This window comes from Epinephelus lanceolatus, chromosome 15 (assembly GCF_041903045.1).
Source record: "Epinephelus lanceolatus isolate andai-2023 chromosome 15, ASM4190304v1, whole genome shotgun sequence".
NCBI lineage: Eukaryota > Metazoa > Chordata > Actinopteri > Perciformes > Serranidae > Epinephelus > Epinephelus lanceolatus.
Genome location: NC_135748.1, coordinates 19,876,226 through 19,896,313, shown reverse-complemented (window position 1 = coordinate 19,896,313; position 20,088 = coordinate 19,876,226). Strand labels below are relative to the sequence as shown.

At 40.9% G+C, this 20,088-nt stretch overlaps 1 protein-coding gene across 1 annotated transcript; it reads left to right on the top strand.

Moving 5' to 3' along the window:
- Positions 1-419: 419 nt before the first annotated feature.
- On the top strand, positions 420-19,972 carry lin52 (lin-52 DREAM MuvB core complex component). The gene is made up of 6 exons (XM_033642322.2): positions 420-457; positions 4,973-5,047; positions 5,145-5,182; positions 5,316-5,382; positions 5,551-5,634; positions 19,543-19,972. The coding sequence occupies exons 1-6, from the start codon at positions 439-441 to the stop codon at positions 19,596-19,598; spliced, it is 339 nt and encodes a 112-aa protein (XP_033498213.1). The 5' UTR covers positions 420-438; the 3' UTR covers positions 19,599-19,972.
- Positions 19,973-20,088: the final 116 nt, after the last annotated feature.

The window sequence follows — 20,088 nt, the reverse complement described above, 5'->3', positions numbered from 1 at the left end:
GTGAATAGAGCCACCAAGAAGTGTGCATTTCCTGCTGATTATATCCGAATCTCTACTGCATTATTCATAAATAGGGAATTTTTATACATCCTATAGAAAGTAATATATTATTCAATAGCTGCAAACATGAAAAACATTATAATAGTATATATAATGTATAATTTAATACATTATAATATATTACTTGACATGCAGCCCTATTAACTTATTCATGTAGTCAAAGGAGGCGGTTATGCTGTGAATTAAAATTAAAATAAATTTAAAAAAACACTACATAACATATTTTTCTACCTTTGTCTTCACCTTGATGCTGGGCTGTATCACTGATGGTACAGCAGTGCGCCCCCAGGTGGCGTGTGTGTGAAATACACCAGTACACGTCAACCCCGAGAACGGCTGCTGTGATTGGCTGTCGTCGCTCACGTGTTTATTCTGAAGATGGCGTCTCCAAATGGAGGTAAATTCTAATTCCTTACCCTGCTATGCTGTGTATAAATTGTAAATTTGACGTGTTTAAGGACATTAAATCGTTAGCGACGCCTACGCCGTCTTATACGAACACCTCGAGACGACAGCACACACATGTTAGCGCTGTATTTGTGGTGTTTGGAGATGTTTTTTCGGTTGGCTAAAGCCTTCACTAGCCCCAGTGTTGTGTCAGATCAGTGTAGAGAGGAGCACTGTAGACTGTGAGCTTGAACCCAACGGTCAGTTTGACCCACAGAGCTCAAACTGTGGGTGCTGCTAGCTGTGAACACGGCTAGCCTCAGAGGCTTACTGCTGTACGAGTTACAGGCTAAATCACCTGTATGGGCAACACAGTGTTTTGTTTCCTAACACCGTTATTAGTGGGTTTTAATCACTGAAGTGTGTCGGTGTTTCACGTTTTGTCTCGCACATAACGTTATTGTTATTATTACAGACTGTACGTTACACTCGTGCTACGTTTTTGTATGTTTCTACAGAAAAGTGCACTGAAAATGTGTCATTAGTGATGGAAAGTAACGAAGTACATTTACTAAAGTACTATACTTCAATACAGTTTCGAGGCACTACTTTACTTAGGGACTGTTCGTTATTTATAAGGGGGAGAGGGTGGTGTAAAAAAAGGGGAGGCATGTCAAATAATTTTTTAAGCACAGGGGAGGGAGCTATGCTAATTTATTTTTTCTTAGGGGAGGAGAATAGAAATTTAATGGGTTGTATTTCATATTTATTTTACCCAGGCCTCTGGGAAGTGTGCCAGGCTTTGAAGCAGGTTGTTGCAGTACCATAAACAGTGGTACTGCATTATCCGAAGTTTGTCCTGTGAAGCTATTGAGCCCAAAAAAGCTTTTTCCCATAGACTTACATTGGGGAAGAGAAGATTATTAATCAGTGGATACACTTTTTTGAATGTCACAACTTGTCCCAGTATTGAGATTGAATCCATTTGGTCGACAACATTTAGAAAGTCTGAAAGAGCTGCAAGATTCAGTCATTTTATCCTCACTCAAATTAGCATAACGCTAAACAGTAAGTCAGCTGCTCGGGCATGCTTGGCGGCTGTAAGTCTAATGCGTCTGCTCTATGGGCCCTATGATGTGGAAGATGCAGTTAATGTCATACCTCAGACATAGAGCTTTTTCACTTAATGCGCCACTGAGCAACTTTCATAGGAATGAATGGGAGCCTGTCGCCAATGCTGTATCAAGGGCTCTTAATATATCCATGATTTTACTGCAGATTCTTAAAGAAAACATGCCTTCCAAATCCACAGGCATGTTTTCTTTAAAAATCCCCAAAATTAAACCATTTATCATAGCCAAAAACTCAAAAAACAGAAATTATTGTTGGACCTTTTAAATTTTCGATAGTCATTGGACACAATATGTATGACGAACACTTACGTCAGAAAAACACATAACAAATCTGAGCTTAAAATAGTGACATTTCATCAGAATCACTTAACTCTACGTGTCATTTATCATCAAAGGGTACATTTTAAGAATTGAATAACTAATTCATGCTGGAGGGAGAGTCACACATATTCTGCTAGTCACTCAGGGAGTCTTGAGGTAAAATACTTGTAGTCCCCCCCTACGATAAGTAAAGAACAGTCCCTCCATTTCTATAAGCAGTCTAAACTCCATGTTTTGAGGCAAATATTGTATGTTTTACTCCACTGCATTTATTTGATGACTTTGGTCACTTTTTATTTTAATTTCAATTACACAATATACATTTATTAATAAATTGTGATGCATTATTATAGATTAAGATACATAGCAGTACCTATATAAATTAAAATCATCCCCACCTTTACTAATTGCAACCTTAAAAGTGATGGACTCACTGATGTATCGTTAGTTATATATGATTCTGAAATGATCCAGTCTGCATAATGATATTTTAATGTTGGTACTATACAGTTGCAATCAAAATTATTCAACCCCCATTGCATATTAGGCTTATTGGCAAAATGTACAATTTTTCAGCTGTTTGCAATAAACAAAGTAGACAAGAACAGTTGAAATAGTTTAATAAAACTAATATTACCATGGTTTTTATCTAAATTCAACACAAAATGCTACTTTTAATCACTACTGCAGTCTCAAAATTATTCAACCCCCTGTCTCAAGCACACCTGGTGCAACTAATCAAGGGCTTCATTAGTTCAGGTGTGCTTGAGACAGAACACATAAATACCTGGACTGGCTAGGGTTTTGTTGAGAGTGACATTTGATTGCATGTTAGAAATATGGCTAAGTCAAAAGAATTGTCCAAAAAGTTCAGAGAAGAAATCATTGCCTTGCACAAACAAGGAAAAGGATACAAAACAATAGCAAAAGCTCTGAATGTTCCTAGAGATACAGTTGGAAGCATAGTTCGCAAGTTCAAAGTTAAAGGAACAGTGGCTACACTACCTGGACGTGGCAGAAAGAGGAAACTATCAGCAGCTGCCACCAGATTCCTGAGGAGGCAAGTGGTCAAAACACCTGCAGCAAGACTTGGTGGCAGCAGGCACTGAGGTTTCAGTTTGTACAATAAGGCGCATACTAAACACCGAAGGGCTCCATGCCCGGACTCCAAGACGTACACCACTACTGACCCAAAAGCACAAGAAAAGTCGGCTCCAGTATGCTCAAAACCATATAAATAAGCCACAGAAGTTTTGGAATTCTGTTCTGTGGAGCGATGAAACAAAACTGGAACTTTTCGGGCCTATGGAACAGCGGTATGTCTGGAGGAAGAAGAATGACGCATATGCTGAAAAGAACACCCTGCCTACAGTGAAGCATGGCGGTGGCTCAGTGATGCTCTGGGGCTGCTTTGCTGCCTCTGGCACTGGAAACCTGCAGCGTGTGGAGGGCATGATGGATTCAGTCAAGTATCAGGAAATCTTAGGTAAAAACGTTGTGCCGTCTGTGAGGAAGCTGAAGCTTGGGCGTCATTGGACCTTCCAACAGGATAATGATCTCAAGCATACCTCAAAGTCCACCAAGGCTTGGTTTCAGAAGAAGAAATGGAAGATTCTAGAGTGGCCGTCACAGTCGCCTGACTTGAACCCCATAGAAAATCTCTGGTGGGATTTGAAGAAGGCGGTTGCAAAACGCACACCCAAGAATATTACTGAACTGGAGGCCATTGCCCATGAGGAATGGGCTAAGATTCCTCAGGAACGCTGTCTGAAGCTGGTGTCTGGCTACGCATCACGTTTGCAGCAGGTCATAACAGCAAAAGGGTGTTCTACTAAGTACTGAAGATGCTTGTCATGAAGGGGTTGAATAATTTTGAGACTTCAGTAGTCATTAAAAGTAGCATTTTGTATTGAATTTGGATCAAAACCCTTGTAATATTAGTTTCATTGAACTACTTAAACAGTTCTTGTGTAATTTGTTTATTGCAAACAGCTGAGAAATTGTATATTTTGCCAATAAGCCTAATATGCAATGGGGGTTGAATAAATTTGATTGCAACTGTAAGTGTATTTTGATTCTAATGCTCTTGTGCTTTTACTTAAGTATGATTTTTAATGTAAGACTTTTACTTGTAACAGTATATTTTTACAATGCAATATTGCTATTTTACTTAATTGAAAGAACTTAACACTTTTTCCACCACTGTATGCCCTCATGTCCTTATTAAACTGCAGTTGTCTAACCATGGTGACTGACCAGATTATATAATATATAGCCTATATGTGAAGTATATGAAGACATATTGTCGACTTAACAGTTTATAGAATATGTATGTTAACATATAACTCTATGTATTTATTTATTTTGTGATGGTCACTCTTCTACATATTTTGTATCATGTACATCAAATTTTATGTGTTCATGCATGTTTGTGTGCGACTATAGTCTGGCTACGTTTTGTAACACTGTAAACATGACTTAACTTACAGTAATACAAAACATATTGAGTACTGAATTGATTTGATTTATTTGGATCGCTTTTAGCTCACTGACTATCTTCCTAGGGTGCACATTAAAAAACATTTAAGCGTACAATAATTCAGAAACAAAAGTGAAACATGTTCAAAATGTAATGTAATTTTGTATAAAATTTGCATGAAATTTATTTTAATGTCAGATCAAACACACATACAGTGTATGTTATGTTGATATATTGTATAATGTGTACTTTTTGCGACAACCCCTGAATGTTTTTATCATAAAAGTCACTCCGGGTTTTTTGTTTTAAAAAGCAGTTTGGGTCGGAGGTCAAAGACAGGGATAGGCCTATTTATAATATTTAGAATAATGCCAGCTATATTTGCTTAACCCCAGTAGTTACATTTGTTGTATGTTTCTATCTCGACTCTTCCACTTTTGCTTAGAGGCGTACATACAACAAAAATGTACATAATGTCATACTACTAATAATAACTTTGGGAACTTAATGAAACCCTGCCACTACATTATTACACAAATGCAATGTATATATTTTCCATAGAAATTTAAAAAAAAATGTTGTGTCTTGCTAGGTGACGATTTTGAGAGCTCTTTGCTGAGTTTGGAGAAGTTGGACAGAGCGTCACCAGACCTGTGGCCCGAGCAGTGTAAGTTCACACTCTCCCTGCTCTTGTGTAATTAGTCACTATGGAATTATGTTTTATGTCGCTATAATCTTGATTACCTTGTAATCTGTTTTCACAGTGCCCGGAGTTGCAGAATTTGCTGCATCTTGTAAAAATGTGAGTTACATTCACCGTTGCTCACTTTGATTTACAGACTAGATAATTAAATAGGCTTGACGTAGTGTGATACATCGGCCTGATCTATAAATCTTGTTGTGTGCTGAGACCTTTGTTGTGTCTTACATCACAGCCCATCACTAATTCTCCCCCCAAATGGATGGCTGAGCTAGAGAGCGAGGACATTGAGATGTTGAAAGGTAATGTACAAAACGGCAGGAATGTTATTTTGTTACATTTTCAGTTGGTGTTAAACAGGAACATTGTGGACGTAAATAGTTTTGACATGTAATCCTGTCAAATGGGATAAGATTTTGCTGAAACTAGTTACACGTACCTGAGATCTTTTGTTATGGGTCTTTCTGTAGAGCTGGGAAGTCTGACCACAGCTAACCTGATGGAGAAGGTCAAAGGACTTCAGAACCTCGCTTACCAGCTCGGCTTAGAGGAGTGTGAGTACACGAACAACACAAAACATTAAAAAGTGCCTTTATATCCACCTATTACACCTATTCAAATACACAGATAACAGCTGCAGGTAAGTCACATGCTACCACTAGATGGTGCTCATAGCCTTTTTCTATTTAGCCAGTGCTACGCATCCGTCTGTACTTTCACTTTCAACACCCACTGCACATAGGCTTATATGTTTTTTATCCAAAGACAGAATGGATAATTCTGAAATTAATTTCGCCATTTAGAGTTTACTCTCAGACAGCAGAAATAAATTGACTTTGAGGCCCAAAATATTGCATATTCAGGTCAGATTGTAAAATTGGAAAAGGTAAGAAACAATGGCATGCCCACAAGAGCCCACACAACAAGTGCTCAAGCATTTGATTGACGCAAAATCTAGTTTTAATCCATTCACCGCTGCCTCCATTGTCATAATCCGTGTGGATTAGAGAGATGCTGCTAAATGCTCTTGGAGAAAAATGGGTATTTTATTCTTCCGGTGAAAAAGCACACAAGCAGTGAAGAATTGTGTTTTAGCCCCTCCTCCCTTAATGGGATGGAAGATATAAATAAATCTACATTGATTTTTTTTTTTTTTTTCCCCTAGTCATTTACATTCAGCCGACATGCCTGTACATAGGGGCAAAAAGATGTGATGTAGACAGTTGAAATGTTGCACTGGTGCCTGATTGTACTGCTTTGTAAAAGTCCATTAAGACAGGCGGTATGTATGAATCCAATTATGGCAGGAATAATTTGAAATGTGTTTGATGAAATTTCAAAGATACATAAGGTGAAAGTCTTTAATTATCTTAAGAGATCATCAGATTGTAAGCAAGGGAGTTGACTCCAGAGTGATTGAAATGCCTTCTGCTATTGTATAAAGCACACATATCCAAATGGACATACCACAGGATTCACCCAAGAGAGCCTAGATAAGAGTAGCTACGTATGAACAGGCTATAGATTGTGTAGCGTGTGTCGTATCTGCATAGACTTTAAGTCGTCATTTAGTTGTAAAAGTGTCTAATCTCCCCGACTTCCCCAAACCCACAGCAGCATGTAATCTGGCTGGTATAAAGATGTTAGCTGTCACAGGTGCAGGCCTGCAGACTTTGCAATCATGTCATGTACCTCGGGATGACAGGACACAATGATGGTTATTATTGGTGTCGGAGCAGCCCTGTAATGGGTGCCTGTTTAATGCTCTCTGGTTTAATTTTCTCCTTTTCCCGGCTGTCAGGGGAGGCCTTGTAAATCTCAGCTACTTTTTCATCATGTTTGTGCACTCTTCAGTACCCGTAAACGAGACTCCGCAGAGGCGCGGCGGAGCGAGGGCAGGGGGGACAGGATTTACTGCCCCTCCCCCTTCAACATGTGGACCATTAAAGAGGAAGCTGGTTAATGGGCAGAGCACAATCAAGCAGTGAAAACTCCCCTACTGCAGTGAGAGACGGGACCTGGACCAAACATTATTACAAGAGCATCACTCCCCTGTGCCCAGAGTACACCTAAGCTGCACTAGTGCGGGTTACTGCTTCTTCTTGGCAGTCGTGCACTGTGCACATACTGCTGTACACTCATGTTTGTACATATGTGTTAACATGGATGTGAAGGGGGGATGTAACACACCCTTAATCCCCCCTTCCGTCCTCCACCAGCACCCCCAATAGTTGCTGTGTGACGCTGGCCCGGGCTAGTCCCAGAGGGGCTTGACGCGTGCCTCTTCCCCAGGCCACAGCTGTTACTCCGCCCCATGATGAATGCCCCTGTCGTGGGCCGCTGAGCGGGCATCAAGCCCTGAGTCTCTGGGGAAAGATGAGGGCTCTGATAAGTGCTGTTATTGGAGGTAATTGAAAGCTGAGTGTTCCTCTGGGATGCACTGGAGGGCCTGTGCTGCTGCGCACCAAACTGCTGGAGTTGGTGATGGTGCTCTATCACACTTGTGGGCTCAAGGCTACTGAACGCCACTTGACACTTATCTGTCTAGAACATGCTGTTAATTTGGACAGGTCTCTACTGTACACTCTGCTTGTTCATTTAGATTTTTCTCTTTTCAAAACCAAATTAAAACCAATCACAGGAAATGTTAAAAAAAAAAAAAAAAAAGACCGACAAGCAACAGGCAAACTACGGTGCCTGAAGAGCTGAGTAGCATTTTTGAGTGAATGCCTTCAATCTGATAATATGATTGGGTGGTGCTTTCATGACATATTAATAAATTGTGGAAAAGGTATACCATTGAGATTTATCAGAGTTCGAGTGAACTGTGTCAACTCTTCAGTTCTGAGAAACCCCCTTTTTGTTGTGTCTGCGCCGCAACAGCAAGGAGCAATCGTAGTTCTTCATACACTATTTTAAAGGGGCTTTTTTAGCTCCTGTTTCAGAGTAGGTACTCCTACAATACAAGAAGAACCATAAGTGATGTGAGTCTGCATTTTTTGGTTAAACGCATGAGTCAATGCATCACCAGCAATAGCCATTTTCGACAACCAGTGCACAGTTTTGCTACTGTTTCCAGGCTGAATGACGTGTTGTCTCGAAATGTTGTGAAATGGTGTGCAGTGGGCTTTGAGGTACATTTGCTCTGGTTTGATGGGTGTGTCAGAGGTGTGCCCAATCAGCAGCAACGTGTAGGCAAAGTTATTGTGCATACAACTGTTGTGTTTCATTTCACACTTGCACCGTTGAGCCCCGTTTCCACCGAGCAGCAGGGTATGGTTTGGTACACATTTTTTCTGTTTGCACTGTGTAAAGTTGTGGATGGTACCAATGGAACTTTTCCATACCATCCCCATTATTGGTCACCCCTCTGTTGGGGTACCTAGCACACAGATCTGGTACTAAAAGGTGGAGCTGTGAACGCTGCAGTCTGTTGATTGGTCGACAGTGGACAGTCACTCTGCTCAGGGCTGAGTTGTGGCTGGTTTTGGAGCTCATGTAACCACTGTTCATATCGTGGCAAGTTTCACATATATTAGTAAACTAAAACTATAAAATGAAAGGATGTTTTTCTGCCTCTTGCAGCTGCTGTAGACTGAGAAAAAAACTCAATTCACTGGGCCGACTGCTGGCAACATTTAAGGTGGAACATTTACTTGAAATGTTACTCAGTGCATGAGTTGATGACGTGAATCCATCAGCACACCTTAAATTTCACTGTAACATCTTTCACTGTAACTCTTTAAGTGGATCTTCACATGTTAAAATGTTTCAACTGGATTATGTGAACAGAATATATTCTAATCCTCACTCTGAGAAAGAAAAAAAAGGGTTGTGGAGCATCATTCCTGTGGGCCTCGGCAACACTAAACCCCTGAGCTTGCCTGAGAAGGACTAAATGCACAATGCAGTGCTATTTTTAAATATCCCATGGAGACAGACTTTTGTTCTGAAAATGTCGCCATGCAACCCCGTTCTGTGGACGATAAATGAGGTACAGACTTCCATCTGTGTCTCCCGAGATGTGAAAATACAGTGAGTGCAAGACGGAGCAGTTAGTGACGACAACAGCCCCACCCACATTTGAGGGTACTGTTTGCAGTGGAACCACTAAACAGACCTAGGGTCTAGGTACCATGTCTAAAGGGTTACTTTTGGTTTTAGAGGTATCATACCGAAAGTGTTTGGTGGAAACAGGTCTTTATAGAACCATGCTGATGGGACACAGTAGGTGAAATTGCACTTTCTTCATTGTATTTCTTATTGACAGGTCTAATGAATGGTAGAGGGGCACAAGTGTCAATATGCAAACAGAAGTTTGAGGGCTTTTCTACATCCATTTATGGCAGACTGTGTCTGTGCAAATAACACTCATGCCCTAGCGCCCTGTGTCACTGATCGACACTTAGAAGACAGAATCCAGCTTTATAAATCTTACAAGAAGAATGTGTATGCATATTTCTGCCTTTGTGCGTACCCATGGTTTTAGTTGTAATCTGCACAGAGTTTTATGCAAGACATGACACAGGTTATATCACCATATAAAAGTTATCAAAAAAAACTTTGATATCTAGTCAAAAACAACGCCACTCGGTTTATTCTGGCTGTGGGACCACCTGTTGTCTCTCATGTAGCACGGCAGAGCACCTCTCCTCCACGGTGACACCACCCAGCGTAGACCCAGGCTGACCCCTGTTGCGTCTGCCTGTGTGAAGGTGAGGCTGAAGGTCGCCCTGCCCTGACAGCTCCTAATGGGCCCACATTCACCACCGCCTCCTCCTCCTCACCCTCAGGATCAATCTCTGGCCTATTAGAAGCATGCCGCTGCTGAATATGATTGCATTCACTGGGCCCCACTGGTGCTAATGTGCCTCCATCAATCCATCAAGGCGGGCTGACCGCGGGGCGGGCGGTTATGAAGTGCCTGAGCTGACAGCCGTTGAATGAGGAACAGGGGATGCCTCCCCACCGCCACTACCCTTCTTCCTCCTCCTCACCTCTACTACTCCACTAGGCTTGTCTTTAAAGCTCTCTCTTGTGTGATCGTGGGCTCGTAGTTGCGACGAATGGCGGAATAGTGGTGCGTATCTTTGAAGGTGACACATTCGCTGTAAGGAAAGTGAAAAGGCATCAAAGATAGTTCAGTTTTTATCATCTGTATATTCAGTAACCTTGATCCTTGAGTAGTTAGTTCTCTCAAATTGGCTCATATAGAAATACTTTTTAATTATTGGGCGTGTTGTTTCATAAAAGCGCTGCCACTATAGTGGTGGCCCATTGTTGGAAAATCTTTAGCAGCTCCACTCACATTTTGCAACAGGATGACACGAGTATCTTCTTCCTCTGTGTAGCAGGTTGCAGCTGTATCTGATGGAGCCTGTCCATATCTTAGGCAGGATCAGTGTCAGAGCTGTGTGAAAAGCAGAGGCAGGCAGAGCTTAACACACACACACACATTCACACACCGCTCCTCAGTTCTGCCTGCCTGCCGCCTCCCTGAGCAGATCGGAAATGACACCTCATTTCCATAAAGGCATTAGGAATTCATTGGATTTTCTTTCCCAGCTAATCATAGTGCGGGTGTAAAACCTTTTAGGCTTTTTAATGAATGATTTTTGACTGATTGCCTATTAATAAGGACACCTCTTGAACAGGCATAGGCTGGGGCAGGGGTTGGGAGGTGCAGATGTGTTTGTTTTGGTGTGTGTGTGTGTGTGTGTGTGTGTGTGTGTGTGTGTGTGTGTGTGTGTCAGCCAGGCGAAAATGCATTGGAGAAGGAGGAGGATGAGAGGAGGGGTGGGCCCTCTCGGTTGGGACATAAAGAGGAACCAGTGGCTCCCCTGGGAAATCACAGCTCGTGTCTGCATCTTAAATATCCCTGTGAAGTATCAATAAGTGGGTAATTGAATTTTGAACACAAACATGAGCGTCAGGTGTATGTGTTGCGAGACGGGGGTGCTGTGGGGGCGTAGGCTGAATGTGTGTGCCTCCAAGTGTTTCTTCGCTCATGTGTTTGTGTGTGTGTCATCTCCTCTGTGTCTCCCTTGTCCCCCGGGGAGGAGGGCGGTGAAAGAGGATGTTAAATCCATTAAATAAAGCTTACAGCCCGTAATAGCTGAGCAGCACTCGGAGATGGGCAGTGAGGGTCCGATAAGTCCTCTTAACTCTTAATGAAAGTGAATTGGGGCAGTCGGGGCCGGGGTCCAGGCTCCAGGACTCCAGTTAACCCAGGTGGTCATCTGTCTTTGGAGCTAACAGGGGTCCAGCGGCTCAGCGGGAGCGTGCCATCGAGAGAGGCAGCCAGGGGTGGGGGTTGCTCGGGGGGCAAAGCGATGATTACTCTCATTTTATACACAGGGGAGTCGTGGTGGGGGCTGGGAGTGGGCTGTGACAATGACACCCAGATCACTCACCGTAAACGAGGGGAAAGTAAGATGTTACACCACAGCGTTTCCTTTCGCATTTACATTCAAGCCACCTGGGATTCGGCCATTGAAAATGATTTGCCAGTGCAAAATGATTTGCCACCGAACGTACAGCGTAGCTTAAGTCCTCGCTGTTTTATTTTGGGAAAAGGGCAACATTTTAAATAGCCTCAGGGCATATTTAGCTGTTTGCAAATATAGGTTAATCTCTATTGTTATAATGTGCCTTGGAAGCATTAATCGGGCCCAAAGCAGGCCAGAGGATTACTGGGCTGATGGAGGAGCTGGGGGGACGCAGGAGCCTCCATACTGGCCTCTGTGCCATCATGGCCTCCGCCCTCATTCTGATGATAACCTGGCGAAGATCTGTTTTTTACATATTGTGTCTGTCTATGGATAAAAGATCTGATATGGGTCAAATTATTATATACACAGAGTTCCTACTGTTCCTTGAAATCCTTGAAAGTTTGTGCATTTGAGGGGAAAAAATCAGGACTATGGAAGATTTGTAAAATAGACAGAAATAGACCTGGTTCATTGAAAGTGCTTGAATTTATATATTTTGTTCAAAAACAGAAATTGAAATTATTTTGATTTGTTTTTTAACTTAATGTTAAAAAGTAAAATGGCTTCCTTAAATATTTGTGTGTAGGGCCGACGTGCTGACGGAATTTCTCCTGCAATAATAAAAGGTGGCTTGACAGCAGGATATGAAGTATTACTGCCATGTTTTATTGTTTTTGCAAACTTCTCAATTTATCATGATTTTAGTGCCTTGTAGGGCTGCCCTCTGAAAGTCAGAGATTTAAATCATCAGTACAACGAGACCATCCAGTTGACTGAGATTGCATCAAGTTGAGCAGTCTGTTCAGTGTACTTCTGGGAATGTTGTAGTCCCCAGATTTTGCTGCAGAGTGAGCGCTCCTTGCTCTCATTGGATATGGAGGCAGCTACCTGGAGAAGAAGACACCTGTAATGCTTCAAAATTTTCTGCCTTCTGATTAGAAGTGGTGAATTTACAGCTCACATCAACTTAATACGAAACAGTCTCAGGGTTTCTGATATCTAGTGTTGGCAAACAAAAAATGCCAACACTAGATTAGCATAGTTAGCTTGTTTATTATATTATGTGAATGTCACTATCACACTGAACGTCCTTCTTAACCTTGTTCAAACTCTCAAACTCTATGGAAAAAAAGGAACGAATAGTCAAATATTCATATTGAACAGCCAAAGCTGATTTGACTGGCATAATTCTGAGTCAGGTACAGCCCTAGTGCTTTGTAACTTATTGTTAGGCTATTATTACTTATATAATTGCATTTTAATTGACAAAGTTTTAAAACAAACAAATACTTCTTCATTGTTAATTAAGAAACATAGAAGGGCAGTGAGGTGCACTAAATGGTGCTGCGTTTTTTCAGCTGAGACACTTTGGTTGCTTCTGGTTGTGGTTCTGGCTGAGTACCTGCGAAAGTAAAAATGTCGGCTCAAGGTAGAGTACTTGCTCTGGATGAAGGAAAGGCTGAAGCACGAAGGGAAAGAGGACATACTCGTCGGTCTCTGTCGGTTCAGTATCAATTTCTCTTCCTTTATTTTTATGAGGCAATGTGATGGTTGGTTTTTGTGGTATTTGTACCACCCCTCTTTCACTGTGATTGGACGGCTGGGTAAAAAGTATCCAGTGACTAGTGACTGCAGTGTTTTACCCAAAGATAAATACTTTTCATCTCTCAAAGACCAGAAGAAAAATGGCAAACATTCAACACTCAGTTGCTTGTCATGTTGCTTTTATTTATTGCATAGTAGAAATGTGTGGTATTCCCTTGAAAGAGGGGAAAAAAGAAAAAGCAGATGTGGCAGTTGCCTGCCATCCCTCGCAGTCCGCCTGTCAATGACACAGTATTGCAAGACAGCAGTTGATGCGACAGCCCTAGGTGAGCTTCCATAGAGCTAGTTCTCATTAAAATAATTCTCAGTGCTGTAATAGTGATAAACCTTAATCAGTGTCTCAAACTGTCATTTTGGCTCCTTGAATTTTAGGGAACAGTCCGTATAAAGTCCTTGAATTATCCTTGAATATGATCTTTCAGAAGGTGTGTGAACCCTGAATACAGTATGGTGTGGCTGTGTGTATTGAACTACCATGGGCAGCCTGTGTTGGAATCTCAGACCAGTTAGGGCTGAATGATAATTAGATAGCAACAAATCAACGGGGCAAGGAGATGGCCTGCAGAATCCATAAGGTGTCATTTAGTATGGATGGCAGTGGTAACAAGATGCTGATTAACTTAGTGCAAAATTAGTAATTGACCTTTCTAATCAACTAAACAAATCTCTAAGTCCCACTAATCAGTATTGATCTCCTCTGTTGTATGACAAAGCCAGTGTGTGGGTGTGTTTGTGTGTGTGTGTGTGTGTAGGTCACTGAGCAAGTAAGTGAATGGATGTTTTTGAGGCTCTCTAACTTCATCAAAAATTCACTGTAACTTGTGGTAAAAAATAAGTTCATCATAAATAATTTGTGAAGTAAAATAACCGGCAGAAAGAAATAAAATAGAGCTCTGTAACAAACTGCTGCAGCTAAGTAAAACATCAACCATTTATCGTCACTTTTTTACCTAGAAATGTTCCAGGGAATTCCATATAAACATTTTTACTACCAGTTAGCGTATAATCACAGAAGACATTTTGACATGTGTAAATGCTAAAATTAAAGATGGCTGAATTCCATGTAGCTGCTTCAGTTTCAAATTCCTGCTATCAAATGCGGACTGACTGTCACACACAAGTTTCCATCCAAATGTAGCACAAATTATGAATGAATAATCCAGTTACAATAATCCAGATGATCAGCAGAAGAAGGTGGATGAACACATGTTACCATCTAGGACTGGGCAGAGGTACTCGAGTATTTCGTATAGAGTAATCACTGCCCAACCTCACAGGTGTGAACAGGACTTTAATATTTTTTTTTCTATTTAAAATAGATAAAATCTTATTCCATTGAAGAGCTGAATGCAGTGTATTGCTCCGCTCAGCACCACCTTGACCCACTATTACTCTCTCTGTTTATCATGAGATTGCTGCTGCAGGAGTGTGAGCTCCACAGCAGGGAACAGTTGGTGGAAGTCCACTCGTACACACACACAGACAGGAATAACTCATAGCATCACACGGCTAATGTTACCTAAAGATTGTCAAAGGACAGAGTCAAGCTGTGTCGGTGTCAGTTCAGGTGTTGAATGTTAGCAGCTGCTGCTGTGTTAGCTCGTGCTAACTAGGTAGAAGTTGAAATGACCGCAAGGAAGGCAGCCCTGGAGTCCAGAGACAGTTCTTCAGTGCTGCATTTATCCTATGTAACGCCAGTGACAGGAAGTTAGCTGATTTTTCTCATGTTAACTTTTAATTTGTGGTTAAGTAGGCTAATTGAAGCCTGATTGTTCAATAAATGAATTTCACATTGCACGTCTGCACAGCTAATTTACATTCCTGTTCTTATGTTAGATTTTTTTTTGCGAGTACTCGAGTACACTATAATGATTTAATGCGAGTGCTTCAATGTGAAAGTTACTACCACTACTACTACTACTACACTACTATGCATTGAGACAGCTGGTGACAATAATTTTCAAATCGGGTGCCATCCAACCATTGCAGATGAAGAATTTCAGTCAAACCTCAAACAAAGAAGTCAATGTAGAACACATGATGAAAATATGACATTTATGTTTGTTTCGTATATTAATTCAAGAAAGGTTGCAGTCTCCTCATCGCTCCACACAGATCTGATGTTTTTTGTCTGCCACAATTTTTCATCTCGTCAGTGGTTTGGGAAGTTACAACGGAGTTTTAAGTCACATGCTTCATGCACGTTATGATAAATTCACTAAATCTGTGTCCACTGAATTGGTTGGATTTGGCTTTTATTTTTACACAGGGTGGCTGGTGGCTGATAATTTCCAGCCCTGTTTATACACAAACTTTTCACATCAGCCCAATGTAGAAAGTTTTTTGTGATATTTTGATTATGATTTTACATCATTTCCACCCAGGTATTTTATGATGCAAATTGAAAATGCACATGTAAACAGGTGGATAGAAACACTTGAATATGTCGGAGCCATCGTCAGTGTTCGTAGTAACGCCTGTGCCATCATATACTATGATCCTGTTGTAGCTCTTTCAGCGGTCCTGCTATATTTGCTTTTACTTAGAGTTCATCTTATGTTGCATTCTTCCCCACCTTACATACTCTGTAATAACTTGCTGAACACTTCCACATATTTCCTTTATATAAAAAAAGAGAGCTGCACATCATAAAGCCAGCACTGATTTATGTTTAATGGGGTCTTTAATGTGATTATATCAGTGATATTTCTATCTTGAGTAGGGGGAGGCTGAACTGAACCATAATTAATAAGACGCTCAGTGGGGCGAGGGGTCTCAGGAGGAGTGGCACAGCCATCCTTGATCTGTTTTACAGTCGAGGCTCATCAAGAGATGGAGAAAGTGATAACAAGAGAGAGAGAGAGAAGCATGACACCTTAAAAATCAAAAAATACCCTTTACCGTTCCTGGTGTAACTGCTCCTAATAAGAAAGTGACATCAGCGCACTTGGCGGCTTACGGGTCATCCCAATATAATTGCTTTCCCTCGCCTAATTTTGATGGCTTCATTTCAATCTAAAGCACCCTATGCATGTCCAGGGGTCCCCGATGACTTTGTTTAGGGTGATTTGAAGAGACAGCAAAGTGCAAAATGAATCCATCCCATTCCAATTAGCATCATCCTTAACCTAATGAGGGACACCTCAAGGTGACGTGGCCCCCACGCCCAGATGCACCATTATCATTCCGCACTGGGCAACTCATCTAAATTACTAACTGGCCCAGCTTTTTCATTAGCCGCTGTGAGCGGGGGAGGCGGGGGCCCTTCACACCAGCGCGCAGGCAGACAGCAGCCAGCTGAGATCCTGATCATATTCTTCTTGCAGACGTCATGAAGGTGGATGACTTTCTGCTAAATGCCCATTTGAAATCAGTCCTCTCTCTGCTGCTCTGTACTCTTATATTTGTGTGATGTACAAGGTTAGTTAGAAACTGAATAGAGTCGCTGATGTGATCTTTGCAGCTCATAAAAACTGTAGTGCAGCCAGATCCTCTTCTTATCTTTTACAGAGTAATTACTGTACCTGGATGATGCATCTCCAGGGTTTATAATGATGCTGCAGCAAAGTCCCCGCAGTCTCCATAGTGACACGAGGGTTTGTCTGTGACAGAAAAGCCTCAGCAATGATTGCTCTCCCTGTGAAGACCAGTTTTACAAAGGGCCTTCAGCAGGGACAATTCTGTTGTAGGCCTGTCAATGGCACAGAGTGTGAAGCCTAGCTCACTGGATCCCACCCAGACATCCTGCTGTGTAGGACCTTTAACAATTTAAACAATGCGTTTTACTTGCATCACAGATGTCGCTCTACAGGGTGTGGAAAATGAGCAGAGCTCGGAAATATTTGCACTCCATACCGTAATGTAACTGTAATTTTGGTATAATTATTGGTACATTTATTTACAGGGGATAGTGATGTGGTCTTTGAGGAAAAAAATCTTTATTTTTTTTTAATTTATATATATATTTTTTTTTTTTTTCAGTTGTATCGTAATGCAAAATACAAGATGATATCTAGTCTCAGCTCATGTAGTGAAGGGGAGGGAGGGGGGTTGGGGGATCTGAACTCTCTCCCCCAAATCCCCCTCCCGTACCCACCACCACAACAATTTTAAATTGCACTACAATGGACAGATGTACAATAACTGCATATGCACTTTATCTTGTCCTCTTTATAGCACTGTATTTATCATATATTAGCCTTATCCTATTTCAGTGCGTGGGTATGTGTGTGTTGAGTCAACAGAACAGTTTTTCTTTTATGAGAGACAGCAAATTTAGTTGTATGTAAACATGCAATGACAATAAAGGTATTTATTCATTCATTCATTCATTCATGTAAGTACAGTGTCAGCTATATCCTCAACTACATCCTCAGCTCCTTTTTTTTTAAGACACATGACCCTAGTCCCTACTGACATGGGTATTTGTCAGGTATCAACAGGAGTTGATGTAACTATAATCTTTAAGCAATGCACAGAAAAAGAAGTTGGCCAGTCATGAGCCTGAAAACAAGCTTGTAGCACAAGGCTGCCTGGAGCAGTGACCTCTATAGCTCATTCTGATGCCTCTGCTCCTCCATGTAGTGGAAGAGTCACTGAACGTTTATTTAAAACATCCTGTTCGCAAGGTTACAGCCAACACAGTTTTGGTCATGTCAGCCGTTGCATGTCGCCTCATTTGTGATGCCTCATAAAAGCACACTCTGACATCTCAAGCCAAAAACTCAGTTTTCCCTGTCAACAGGTCAATGCTGAAAACGAGTTTCTGAACACCTTCACCCTGGATGGAGTTTTAGTAAAGGTCCATTTTAAGTGGCCTAAAACGCAGTTTGTGTGTGGATGAAAGGCCAAATGCATAGAAAAAGCTGCATTTTCAAATATACCCATAAATGTGTGGACAAGGCCTAAAACAAAGCAAAATATCTACTAATGACAGCTCTTACAGAGTACTGTATCTATGAGTGTTTTTTCTCTCTCAGACTCTTTTATTTGAACTTTTAATGCCTCCGCGCTGGCGATAACCATGGCCAGAGGCATTTTGTTTTTGGGTTGTTCGTCCATCCATCCGTCCCACTCTAGTTAACGTGATATCTCAAGAACACCTTGAGGGAATTTCCTTACATTTGGCACAAACATCCACTTGAACTCAGCAATGGACTGATTAGATATTAATGGTCAAATGTCACAAATTATGACAAAATTTCATATAAATGTCTAATAGGATAAAATGATAACAAGATGACATTTTCTATCCAGAGGGTCAAAGTTCAACTTTACTTTGACATCATAAAGTTCTTTGAAAACACTTTCCTGGCCGTTACTCAAAGCCATAACTTCAGAACATAAGGAGAGACATTTGGTCAAATACTGAATTGGTGACACTAATCTTCAGTGTCCACCTTGAAACTGTGCTGAGTGTATACATCTGTGCTGCCTGGTTAACGATGTGTGTGAAGCATCCATGTTTTAGAATATGTAGCTTCTTCACAGCAACATATGAGTCTGGACAGACATGGATGTAAACGGTAACTGCAACTTGATTGGTTTGCTATACTGGTTATACAACCGCAAGGCAGTTATTCTAGTTTTTTTGGTGTGGGTTTTTTGTTTTTGTTTTTCAAGTTTGAATGAATAGAATTATCCAGAACATACAAAAAATGCAACTTAAGAAAAGTTTAAAAAATAACACAAATAAATTTGTATAGCCAAACATGTTTTGCAGTTATTCCATTAAACATCTAATAACCCCTCAGATTTATCTTCCCACCTCTTTGGCTTGTAGACCACCAGCCCAGAGGGGTCATAACAGTATTTACTGCTTAAATGAATGTTGCTCTTCTGCCTTTAAAGTGGAACTCTTATACTTATTTTGCTTGCCATTTGCCCCTTTTCTTATACAAGGCCATACTCCATAATCACAAGTTGAGGTTAATAGAGACATTTTGCTTCTATTCTCACTCATCTTGCAGCCGCACGAACACACACTTTCATGCATGCATAGGCCTGAGCACTTGTACTTCACTACATTGAAACAGCAATCAAGCAAATCACAAGACTGCTTGGTGGCTCTGCTTCCATTTTACGTGTTTTCCATGTCCTGAATGAACAGATGTTTGTATAAATTACCTCCCTGTGTGACACTGCAGATATTAAATACATGCTTTGCATTACTAAACAACAGTTCTGAGGCGCTTAGAGCTGCAGGCAAATGTTGTGGAAGACTGACTGATTTTACCAACTTATGAGGGATCGTTGGAAGGGTGTGAAGCAAGCCGGAGTCTCGGTCTCTCACAAGCATAAGAATGAAGAAAATTAACCTGTAAAGAGGTGTAAATTAAAAATGTGATGTGTCTTCTTGTTTTCCAGCCAGAGAAATGACCAGGGGGAAGTTTCTGAACATCTTGGAGAGGCCCAAGAAGTGACGTGATTTTTTTATTTGTTTGTTTTTTGCAAGCAACAAGCAATGTGGGACTGCGAGCTGAATCAGATCTATGAGTTTACCAGTGTGCTCTGAACATGTTCAGACCTTTACAACAAAATTCAAAGACTTTGCACTCAAACCATAAATAGGAGCAGAAAGCTCTCACGTGAGGTCTTGTGTGCACTTGTCATTGTCAATAGATGCCTTCACATTTACAGAAACTTTAAAATGATTTATTACTTCTCACTGAATTTCCCTGTCGCTTGTAGAGCTGCCCTGATTAAATGTACCCTATTTATTCTTATTTCTATTTTCAACATGATTTACATTTTTTTGCAATTTGTGAAGTTGTATAATAAAGTTTTAAAATGAAAAGATGATTGCCTTTTATTTAAAGTCCCCTTGAATGATTAAGTTTGCAGCCAGAGCAGCTAACTTTTCCTTTTTCTTTTTTTTTTTTTTTTTTATAGAGACTTAACTTTTAATTAGGG